General features: G+C 41.6%; 1 protein-coding gene across 2 annotated transcripts in view; it reads right to left on the bottom strand.

The window, feature by feature from the left end:
* Window positions 1-5095: 5095 nt before the first annotated feature.
* PIK3C2A (phosphatidylinositol-4-phosphate 3-kinase catalytic subunit type 2 alpha) overlaps window positions 5096-12258 on the bottom strand; it is a 130022-nt gene continuing 122859 nt past the window's right edge. Inside the window, exon 33 of one of the 2 annotated variants that reach the window (XM_032166525.2) lies at window positions 5096-8442. In XM_032166525.2, the coding sequence (XP_032022416.1) occupies window positions 8260-8442 (183 nt within the window). In that variant the 3' untranslated portion in view covers window positions 5096-8259. The remainder of the gene's footprint in view (window positions 8443-12258) is intronic. The other variant, XM_032166526.2, reaches the window with a different exon arrangement.

Below are 12258 nucleotides of genomic sequence, written 5' to 3'. Positions count from 1 at the left end.
CTTCTTTCCAACACAATATCCTATTGATTACCTTCAAAGCACCCAAATCTCTAACATCCTTTCTAGTTGCTTGTTTGGTTGTCTGTCCACCTCCAATAAAAATTAACTCTGAGAGTACAACGTTTATTGCTTTATCTCCAACACCCACAAGGGTGCCTGGCAGGAAGTTAGGTACTCAGTAATTATTTGAAAGAATGAACCTAAATAATGTCATTTTTGCCGGGCGCGGTGGCTCACGCCTGTAATCCCAGCACTTTGGGAGGCTGAGGCGGGCGGATCACGAGGTCAGGAGATCGAGACCATCCTGGCTAACATGGTGAAAACCCGTCTCTACTAAAAATAGAAAAAATTAGCCGGGCATGGTGGCGGGCGCCCGTAGTCCCAGCAACTACATGGCGTGAACTACATGGCGTGAATGGCGTGAACCCGGGAGGCGGAGCTTGCAGTGAGCTGAGATTGTGCCACTGCACTCTAGCCTGGGTGACAGAGCAAGACTCCATCTCAAAAAATAAAAAAATAAAAAAAAAAATAATGTCATTTTTTCCCCCTTTGTAGATGTCTAGATTGTAGGCTTTATTTCAGGAAGATGGTGGGAATAGTAGATTTGGCAATTAGTCCCAGATTACAGGATATCTGTCTGTAATTTGGGTTGTCAGTTAGTTACACATGAAATTTTTTTGTTTTTTTGGTTTTTTTTTGAGAGTCTTGTTCTGTCACCCAGGCTGGAATGCAGTGGCCTGATCTTGGCTCACTGCAACCTGCACCTCCCTAGTTCAAGAGATTCTCATGCCTCAGCCTCCTGAGTAGCTGGGACTACTGGCACCTGCCACCATGCCCGGCCAATTTTTGTATTTTAGTAGAGATGGGGGTTTCGCCAGGTTGGCCAGGCTGGTCTCAAACTCCTGATCTCAAGTGATCCGCCCGCCTCAGCCTCCTAAAGTGCTGGGATTACAGGTGTGAGCCACCGCACCCGGCCTGCCATAATTATTTTATCTGGTAATGTTTGTATATTCAGTAATGATGATAAAATACGATGTAGTGCTGAGTGTTTACCTTCTATTAAGCCATGCTCCGTTGCCTTTATATGTAGCATGCTTCTGTGAGAGCTGCTTTTGCAAATTGGAAACTTCTAATTTTTTAGACAAAGGGAAAGTTATAATTTTTTTTTTTTTTTTTGAGACGGAGTCTCGCTCTGTCACCCAGGCTGGAGTGCAGTGGCGCAATCTCGGCTCACTGCAAGCTCCGCCTCCCAGGTTCACGCCATTCTCCTGCCTCAGCCTCTCCGAGTAGCTGGGACTACAGGCACCCGCCACCACGCCCGGCTAATGTTTTGTATTTTTTAGTAGAGACGGGGTTTCACCGTGGTCTCGATCTCCTGACCTCGTGATCCGACCGCCTCGGCCTCCCAAAGTGCTGGGATTACAAGCGTGAGCCACTGCGCCCGGCCATAATTTTAGTATCTAGAAAAGAGTTACCGTTAACGCATTTATTAAGGGCAGAGGTTCAGTGATCAAATAGCTTTACAAACTGAATTTTTAATATTTTTTTACTGAGGTAAATTCATACCATGAAATTCACTATTTTAACCATTTTGAAGTATACAGTTACTTCAGTAACTTTTATTACACTCACAATGTTGTGCAGTCATTACCACTAATTCCTGATATGTTATTACCCCCAAAAGAAACCCCGTAACTATTAAGCTGTTGGCTCTCCAGTCTCCTCTCCCCACTCTAATCTGCTGTCTCATGGACTTGCCTATTCTGGACATTTCATATAAATAGAATCATAAGGCCAGGCACGGTGGCTCACCCCTGTAATCCCAGCACTGTGGGAGGCCGAGGCGGGTGGATCACGAGGTCAGAAGTTCAAGACCAGCCTGGCCAACATGGTGAAACCCCGTCTCTACTAAAAATACAAAAATTAGCCGGGTGTGGTGGCAGGCACCTGTAATCCCAGCTACTCTGGAGGCTGAGGCAGAGAATTGCTGGAACCCACGAGGTGGAGGTTGCAGTGAGCCGAGATGGCGCCACTGCACTCCAGCCTGGGCGTGAGCCACCGCGCCCGGCCTTATGATTCATATATATGAAATGTCCAGAGATGGAGTTTCATCATGTTTGCCAGGCTGGTCCCAAACTCTGACCTCAGGTGATCTACCCGCCTCGGCCTCCCAAAGTGCTGGGATTACAGGTGTGAGCCACCATGCCCGACATTTTTTTTTTTTTTTTTTTTTTTGAGACGGAGTCTCGCTGTGTCGCCCAGGCTGGAGTGCAGTGGCGCAGTCTCGGCTCACTGCAAGCTCCGCCTCCCGGGTTCACGCCATTCTCCTGCCTCAGCCTCCAAGTAGCTAGGACTACAGGCGCCTGCCACCACGCCCGGCTAATTTTTTGTATTTTTAGTAGAGACGGGGTTTCACCGTGGTCTCGATCCTCTGACCTCGTGATCCGCCCGCCTCGGCCTCCCAAAGTGCTAGGATTACAAGCGTGAGCCACTGCGCCCGGCCCCGACCTTTTTTTTAAGGAACGGGGTTCTCACTATTTTGCTCAGGCTGGCCTTGAACTCCTGGGCTGATGCAACCCTCCAGCCTCAGCCTTCCAAAGTGCTGAGATTATAGGCATGAGCCACTCCCCAGCTTCCTAAGCATGTTTTCAGGGTTCATTCATGTTGTAGCATGTATCAGTGCTTTTTCCCTTTTTATGACTGAATAAAAGTCCATTGTATGGACTTTTTTTTTTTTTTTTTTTTGAGACGATCAAGCGATTTTCCTGCCTCAGCCTCTGGAGTAGCTGGGATTACAGGCATGTGCCACCATGCCCAGCTAATTTTGTATTTTTAGTAGAGACTGGGTTTCCCCATGCTGGTCAGGCTGGTCTGGAACTCCCGACCTCAGGTGATCTGCCTGCTTTGGCCTCCCAAAGTGCTGGCATTACAGGCGTGAGCCACCACGCCTGGCCCTTTGCCCATTTTTTTTATTTTTTCTTGCTCTGCAGTCATCCAGGCTGGAGTGCAATGGCACGATCTTGGCTCACAGCAACCTCTGCCTTCCGGATTCAAGCAATCCTCGTGCTTCAGCCTCCTGAATAGCTGGGATCACAGGAGCTATTTTGAAGTATACAGTTACTCCAGTAACTTTTATTACACTCACAATGTTGTGCAGTCATTACCACTAATTCCTGATATGTTACTACCCACAAAAGAAACCCGGTAACTGGAGCGTGCCACCACGCCTAGCTAGTTTCTGTGTGTGTTTTTTTAGTACAGTTAGGGTTTCGCCATGTTGGCCAGGCTGGTCTTGAACTCCTGACCTCAGATGATCCACCCGCCTCAGCCTCTCAAAGTGCTGGGATTACAGGCATGAGCCACCATGCCTATCTTTTTGTTGTTGAGTTGTAAGAATTCTTTATATCTGATTCCTTTTATCAGATACACTATTAGGAAATATTTTTTCCCATTCTATGGGTTGTCTTTTATTTTGTTAATAGCGTCCTTTGATGCACAAAAGTTAATTTTGATGAAGTCCCAATTAATCCATTTTTTCTTTTGTGGCTCATGCTTTTAGTGTCACATCTAAGAATCATCAAATCCAAGGTCATAAAGATGTATGTACACCCAGGTTTTTGTTTTATTCTAAGAGTTTTATAGTTTTGGCTTTTTTTTCTTTTTTTTTTGTTTCCCAGAGACAAGGTCTCGCTCCATCACCCATGCTGTAGTGCAGTGATGAGATCTGGCTTATTGCAGCCTTGAATTCCTGGGCTCAAGGAATCCTCCCACCTTGACCTGCCAAAGTACTGGGATTGCAAGTGTGATCCACTGTGCCCAACCAGTTTTAGCTCTTATGTTTAGGTCTTTGATCCATTTTGAGTTAATTTTTGTATGTGGTTTAAGAGTCCTACTCATGCTTTTGCATGTGGTTATTCAGTTGTCCCAGCACCATTTATTGGAAAAACCTTTTCTTTTTTTAAATGGTCAAAAAAACCACAACTTTTTTTCTTTAAATGGTCTTGACAGTGTTGTGTGTGTCTTTCCTGGATCATGATTCAAATAAAAAGAACCAAATACTGATTCTTGAAATGAAAAAATACAAGAATTGGCTGGGCGTGATGGCTCATGCCTGTAATCCCAACACTTTGGGAAGCCAAGGTGGGCAGATTGCTTGAGCCCAGGTATTTGAGAGTTTGAGACCAGCCTGGGCAACCTGGTGAAACCCCGTTTCTACAAAAAATACAAAAATTAGCCAGGCATGGTGGCATGTGCCTGTAGTCCCAGCTATTTCAGAGGCTGAAGTGACAGGATGATTTGAACCCAGGGAGGTTGAGGCTGCAGTGACCCATGATTGTGCCACTGCACTCCAACCTGGGCAACAGATTGAGACTCCGTCTCAAAAAAAGAAAAAGAAAAAAAAAATACAGCAACCAAAATTTAAAACCTAATGGATAGGTTAAACAGTTGGAAGTAGTGAATTAGAAAATAAGTCAGAAAAAATTATTGAGAATGCAGGGACAAAAAATAAAGAGACATGAAGAGAAGACATGGAAGAGTGGAAATGTCTATTATACATTATACATTTAATCAGAGTTCCAAAAGGTGGCAGATAAAATGTTTGAAACAATAGGCCGGGCACGGTGGCTCACGCTTGTAATCCCAGCACTTTGGGAGGCTGAGGCGGGTGGATCACGAGATCAGGAGATCGAGACCAGGTGAAACCCCGTCTCTACTAAAAATACAAAAAATTAGCCGGGCATGGTGGCGGGCGCCTGTAGTCCCAGCTACTTGGAGAGGCTGAGGCAGGAGAATGGCGTGAACCCGGGAGGCGGAGCTTGCAGTGAGCCGAGATTGCGCCGCTGCACTCCAGCCTGGGCGACAGAGCGAGACTCCGTCTCAAAAGAAAAAAAAAAAAAAAAAAGTAACACTCAGAAGTCAGAATCTCTATTTGAACACTTATAGGGGCAACTGACAGGTTAGTTCTGAAACTCAGGATGATTAAACCTAATAGACTCCTGGGTGAGATGCAAAGAACATCAAGAGTGAGCTCACTGCAAAGTCTGGAACCAAAAATGTTACTATGTCAACAAGGAAAGAAATGATAGCAGAGTTCTTTTCTTCCAGAAATATTTTAATACAATCGTAGTACAGTTATGAAGTCACATTCAATCCACTGAATATATTCAAGGTATTAATAAAAATATTATACATCTTTATTCACTACCTTAATATAATTAAATTATTTGGTTCTTATAGATAAGATTAATTACCATATTCATTCATATATGCACTGCTAGTCAAACAACATGGAAATAAATGTATGGATTGATAATGGGGGTTCAGTCCTTTTTGATCTGAAGTCTAAGTTTCAAAAGTGAATGTTTTCTTTTTTAAATGCCACAATACTTGAATCCTAGAAAGAATAGGCAACTAATTTAAGGCAAGATATTGAAACTTTTATACAACTTTAATTTGAAAAAAGAAATGATCAAAGATCATACATGCCTTAACATTTAGATACCTATAGATTCATATAAACGCAGTAATAAAAACATCAGTGCAAGTTCTACATTGGGTTCCTCAGTAGAGAAAATAATAGGTTCTTTGAGTGAACCATTATCTTCAAATCCCAAAACACTGGCAAGAAGAAATAATTCTTCTGATGCAGGACAACCTGTAGCATAATTATTTTTAGTCAATAAAGGTGAGTATAAAATATTGTGATTATACATAAAAATTAGTGTCTTGGCCAGTTTGTTAAACTCTTTTCAGATTTACTTTAATGTCAGCTTTTAAAAAATGCTTAAAAATCCAACTGATTTAACATTGATTGATAGTAGTAGTGCAAAGAGGCTCCACTCTCTTTTACTTTTTGGTATGGGCTGAAGATTAGCATTTCATAAAGAAATAAACTATATGTAAAATGTGTGTTTGAATGAGTAAAGAAGGCACAAAATGAGTTAAATTAAGAGAAAACATTACCACTTGTTCTGAACTCTTAACTGTACAGTATTATAATATACACTTTTAGATATGAATCCAGATTTCTTATAATGGAAGTGACAGGACATTTTTTTGCTCTATTATTTGTGCTAAAAGACACTGTCATAATAGACTGCAAAAAGGCAGTACATGTTGAGTCTAATTAACGACCTCTGTCAAGACAGTTTTTGTTTGTTGTTTTTAAATTACAGTGGCTAAGTGATAACTGGTGGAATGGAATTTGGTCTCAAAAGCTTAAGTGAAAATTACTAGTACATTTGCATTTGCAAAGGTACTTACACACTTTAAGGAAATGTTAATGATCTGTGGAAAAAGCAAATGGTGGTGCTTTGATCTGCATTTTAATTAACTTATTAAATAGACAACACATTTTAACATTTAAAAAAAAGACATTCATATACCATACCCATGGGTTTAACTACATATGGACCATTAGTGTTAGGCACCAAAAATTTCAAGTTTTTCCCCCACCCCGTCCCACTGATATATTATCAACTCTCCTATTTCTTCCCTGTAGATATCACCATTTACATTAAACATTTGTGCAGTTCATAAAAATTCTGTTCTGGGCAATTGAATTGGCGATTGTCCTTTCTCTCTTGGTATTCTTTATTGCATATTTTGTCAGTTTTCTCACAGCAACCTGATTGGTACAATTTCTATTACCATTTTTAAAGTATCTGAATTTCTATTCTAACCATGAGTTCTTATTATATATACGTATATATCCAAATTAACAAAATTGTGTCTGAAGTTGAGTAACAAATAAAAATGAATCTTACTCTTTTTTTTCTTTTTTTTAAGACGGAGTTTCGCTCTTGTCACCCAGGCGGGAGTGCAGTGGCATGATCTTGGCTCACCGCAACCTCCACCTCCTGGGTTCAAGCGATTCTCCTGCCTCAGCCCCCCAAGTAGCTGGGATTACAGATGCCTGCTACCACACCTGGCTAATTTTTGTGTAGAGACGGGGTTTCGCCATGTTGGCCACGCTGGTCTCAAATTCCTGACCTCAGGTGATCCGCCCACCTTGGCCTCCCAAAGTGTTGGGATTACAGGCAGGAGCCACCGTGCCCGGCCGAATCTTATTCTTACTGGTTACTGTAGAATAATTTCAATCCTGTCCCTTATGATTCTGAATCCTATTATATAAAGGAAAATAACTTTTCATGTGAATGTAAAATGTTTACACACGTAAGTAAGACAATTTACAAGACAAACTGGTCTACACAGACAAAGGTCTATATTAAAGTTCAATCTGGACCCTAGAATCCTTGTCATGGGCCTCTTGTGAAGAGTCTGCCCTACTCAGGAATGGGCACATGGGTTAACAATTTTCACTTATTTACTGAAGGAGTGGAGTATAGATGTAGGGAGGTGAAATTACCACTCCTGGGAATAAATGTAGGATTTTAACGGAATGACAGAATTTATTGTACAATCACATTGGTGAGTCTTATTCAGTTATTAGGCTTAACTATTTAAATAACTAATTCATACATCAGAAGTAAAGGATTTTTTTGTGGGAAAAACATTAGTACATGTACATAATTTCTTGTCTTTAGTAAGCTGAAAGTGAGTGAAAACTATGTACTAATTATTTATCAAATCAGGAAAAAAATCAGAAACGAAGTGCCAGGGAAGCATATAAAGTTAAGGCACCATTATTTACAACATCAGTGATTGGCACTTATTCTGAAAAAGGCTTTAAAGACATGAATAAAAAGCAGTATTACGTTTTTCCCTACTTCTATAAACTACTTAGTAGTTCTTAACATAGCTATCTATTATTTGTGCTTTGTTTTTCAGCTCCATGAATAGCAGCCGGATTTTACGGTAACATCCTGCATTTTTCCTTTACTTTGGTGTTTGTGAACATTACACAGTGGTAAAGGCTATAAAAGGTGCATAACAGGAAAACACATATGCTTTGCCTCCTTATAGAAAACAATGCAAAATAGGTGGCTGAACTGACATAGTACTGTCTCAAAGTCTTTTTCAGGAATTAGTATATATTAGGTTTAGGGTTTGTAGCATTCTGCATAATGACTTTAAAACAGCAATGGCTTCCAAAAATTCAAAAAGGTTAGTTATGTGACTGTTGGTCCAACAGATGTGTTGAAATGCAGCAAGTATATTTAACTTTATAAGTTCTGTCCAAGTATAAAAAAATACTATACAAAATTAACAAGTGTGTGTGTGTGTCTGTGTGTGTGTGCATGTATGCATGCACATTTATAACTGTTCATGCTTCCAAAGCTCAGACAATTCACTAGTTTACAAATATGTTGCTGCAGTTAGCTGATACCATTTAACCGTCTCTTTGCTCAGGTTGAAATCTTTCAAAGGCAGGGTTATTCCACCCAAGAAAAAATTCTCCTGCAGAGATTCTGCACTGAGTACACTTAGTTGAAGTTCTCGCTGTCTTAGGGTTTCTTTGCTATATCCACTGTATACAAGCTACAACAAAGGAAAAAAGAAACAGTAAATCACAAATTAAAGTTTGTTTGGTTTCTTGGAACATTTCAAGTGAAAACGTGAGAATATTAGCCAAAGAGTGACCATAATGAGTGACACTGATTATGACACATCTGGTAGGTTTTGTCTCAATACTTTAGAAGGACATTTGTATTTTAGGAGTCTTGGATTGTACTATCATCCTTGTGATGTCTGACATAGAGAGATACAAAGCAGTACTAATCATTAGCTAAAAAATAAAAACTAGAGGCCAGGCATGGTGGCTCACGCCTGTAATCCCAGCACTTTGGGAGGCTGAGGAGGGTGGATCGCCTGAGGTTAGGAGTTCGAGACCAGCCTGGCTGACATGGTGAAACTCTGTCTCTACTAAAAATACAAAAATTAGCTGAGTGTGGTGGCGGGTGCCTGTAATCCCAGCTACTCAGGAGGCCGAGGCAGGAGAATCACTTGAATCTCGGAGGCGGAGGTTGCAGTGAGCCAAGATCGCCCCATTGCACTCCAGCCTGGGCAACATGAGCGAAACTCTATCTAAAAAATAAATAAATAAATAAAAAATAAAAATAAATGAAAACTAGAAACAGTTTATCTGAGCTGGAGGTGATGGAAAAGGGAAAAGAAATTACAGTATCCCAGAAGATGATCTAATAGCTGGGAGGAAAAAAAGAATGGAAGGAAGCTAACTGGGAGGTAATTATAATTATTCTGCAAAAAAGGAGGGATTAAATTTTCCTTTGTTGTCTTTTTTTCTGTTGGATTTTTTAAGACTATGAAATCATTTGATTATTCATAATTCAATACAAAATCAACAACTAAAAGCAGTTTGCACCAAGTCTGGAGTGTTACAAAGCTATTCTGTTTCAAATTCACATCAATACTTAGAATTTTAATTTTTCCAGTATGCCTCATCATAAGTTTTGGGAAATATCTCCTTAACCTAGTCCTCACTGTTTGGCTAAAATAACTTAAAAGAGCCAAGCGCAGTGGCTCACGCCTATAATCCCAGCACTTTGAGAGGCCGAGGCGGGTGGGATCACCTGAGGTCAGGAGTTCGAGACCAGCCTGGCCAACATGGTGAAACCCTGTCTCTACTAAAAAAACACAACACTAATTACACTACCTTTTAAGAATACCCATTGGTCTTTACCAAGCATTGTATGTGCCTTTAAAGATGTCAAAGGATTGGCGGGACATGGTGGCTCATGCCTGTAATCCCAGCACTGTGGGAGGCCAAGGCAGGTGGATCACCTGGGGTCAGGAGTTTGAGACTAGCCTGGGCAACAGCGCAAAACCCTGTCTCTATTAAAAATACAAAAATTAGCCGGGCATGGTGGCACATGCCTGTATGTCCCAGCTACTCGGGAGGCTGAGGCACAAGAATCACTTGAACTGGGAGGTGGAGGCTGCAATGAACTGAGATTGCACCACTGCGCTCCAGCCTGGGTGACAGAGTGAGAATCTGTCTCAAAAACAAAAAAGTCAAAGGATTTTTTGTAGGTTTTAATAAATTTATAACCATAATGAGAAATCAGAATTATTTGCTTCTGATTTCTAACCAGACATTGTGTGGATATAATGTTAATGTACAAAAAATGTGTTTATCCTAAAGAAGTAGTTTAATAAGAGAGAAGTGGGGAGAGCTTTAGCATGTTTTAATAGGTAGTAAGTTTATAAGTTTACTGTATTTCTCAGCAAAGTCACAGTTATACTCTATGCAATTCAGTTGATACTTTGCTTACTGTTTTTTTTTTTTTTTTTTTTTTTTTTAAAGAGGCAGTGTCTCACTCTATTGCCCAGACTAGAGTGCAGTGGCACAATCATGGTTAACTGTAACCTCAAACTCAGGGGCTTAAGCGATCCTCCAGCCTCAGCCTCCCGGGTAGCTAGGACTACAGGTGCGTGCCATCATGCCTGGTTAATTTTTTTTTAAATTGTTTGTAGTACAGGGTCTCTCTATGTTGGCCAGGCTGGTCTCAAACGCCCTGCCTCAAGCAACCCTCCTGCCTCGGCTTTCCAAAGTGCTGAGATTAGAGGTACGAGCCAATACCTATGGCCCTGCTTTCAATTTTTTTTTTTCTGAGAGACAGTCTGGCTCTGTTGCCTCGGTTGCAGTGCAGAGGCACAATCATAGCATACTGAAGCCTCAACCTCCGAGGCTCAAGTGATCCTCCCACCTCAGTCTCTTGAGTAGCTGGGACAACAGGTGCACACCACTATGCTAGGCTAATTTCTTATATTCTGTAGAGACAGGGTCTCACTATGTTGCCCTAGCTGGTCTAATACTCCTGGGCTCAACCAGTCCTCCTGCCTTGGCCTCCCAAAGTGTTGGGATTATAGGCATGAGCCACTGTACCTGGCCTGCTTTCAATTTTGAGTACTTTAAGAAGGTTACTAAAAGAGGAAAACAGGCTGGGTATGGTGGCTCACGCCTGTAATCCCAGCACTTTGGGAGGCTGAGGTGGGTGGATCACCTGAGTTCGAGACTAGCCTGGCCAATATGGTAAAACCCCAACTCTACTAAAAATACAAAAATTAGCTGGGCGTGGTGGCGCTCACTTGTAGTCCCAGCTACTTGGGAGGCTGAGGCACAAGACTCACTTGAATCCCAGAGGTGGACATTGCAGTGAGTTGAGATTGCACCACTGCACTCCATCCTGGGTGACAGAGCGACAGTCCGCCTCACAAAAAAAACAAAAAGAGGAAAACATTTGAAGGACAATGATTTTGAAACTATATCCTATCAAGTTAATTAAGGTAAAAGTACTAAAGATGTTTTAAAAGAATGGGAGGGACATCTGATCTTCAATTATCTGAAAGGGCTGTCGCATAGAAGGAAGAAGAGTACCTGTGTGGTTCCAATAGGTACAACTGAGACCCCACAGATGGCCTCAGAAAATCAAGACTTTAGCTTTGTATAAAAAATAATCTCATGGCCAGGCACAGTGGCTCACGCCTGTAATCCCAGCACTTTGGGAGGCTGAGGCGGGTGGATCACCTGAGGTTGGGAGTTTACAACCAGCCTGACCAACATGGAGAAACCCGTCTCTACTAAAAATACAAAATCAGCTGGGCATGGTGGCACATGCCTGTAATTCCAGCTACTCAGGAGGCTGAGGCAGGAGAATCACTTGAACACAGGAGGCGGAGGTTGCAGTGAGCCGACATGGCTCTACTGCACTCTAGCCTGGGTAACAACAGCGAAACTCTGCCTCAAAAAAATAAAAATAATACAATAATAATAATAATAATCTACGAGGTGGAGCGATCTGACAAACTGAATAGTCTGGAAGTAATTAAGCACAGACTAGACAACAACTTTTTGTGACTATTATAGAGGGGGGTTCACACACTGGAAATGTAGTTGAATTATGGCTCCTAAGGTCTATGAGGGCTCTATTTTACATCATTTTGTTAAATACTATTGGACTGTTATTGGTGTACACTGTATAACAAATAGTTCAGCAATTGATACCTAAAAACTTTAAATTTTTTTTTTTGAGACAGGGTCTCACTCTGTTGCCCGGTCTAGAGTGCAGTGGCATGATCATGACTCACTGTGGCCTTGACCTCCTGGGCTCAAGCAATCCTTTTACCTCAGCCTCCCGAGGAGCTGGGATTACAGGTGCATGCCACCATGCCTAGCTAATTTTTTTTTCTTTTTTTTTTTTTGTAGAGATGGAATTTCATCATGTTGCCCAGGCTGGTCTCAAACTCCTGAGCTCAAGGGATGTACCCACCTTGGCCTACCAAATTGCATTACAGGCATGAACCACTGCACCTGGCCTTAAAATGTTTTAAAAT

This window comes from Hylobates moloch, unplaced genomic scaffold (genome assembly GCF_009828535.3).
Source record: "Hylobates moloch isolate HMO894 unplaced genomic scaffold, HMol_V3 SCAFFOLD_11, whole genome shotgun sequence".
NCBI classification, from domain to species: Eukaryota; Metazoa; Chordata; class Mammalia; order Primates; family Hylobatidae; genus Hylobates; species Hylobates moloch.
The sequence above is the reverse complement of the archived record's forward strand: the minus strand, read 5'-3'. Positions and strand labels throughout refer to the sequence as shown.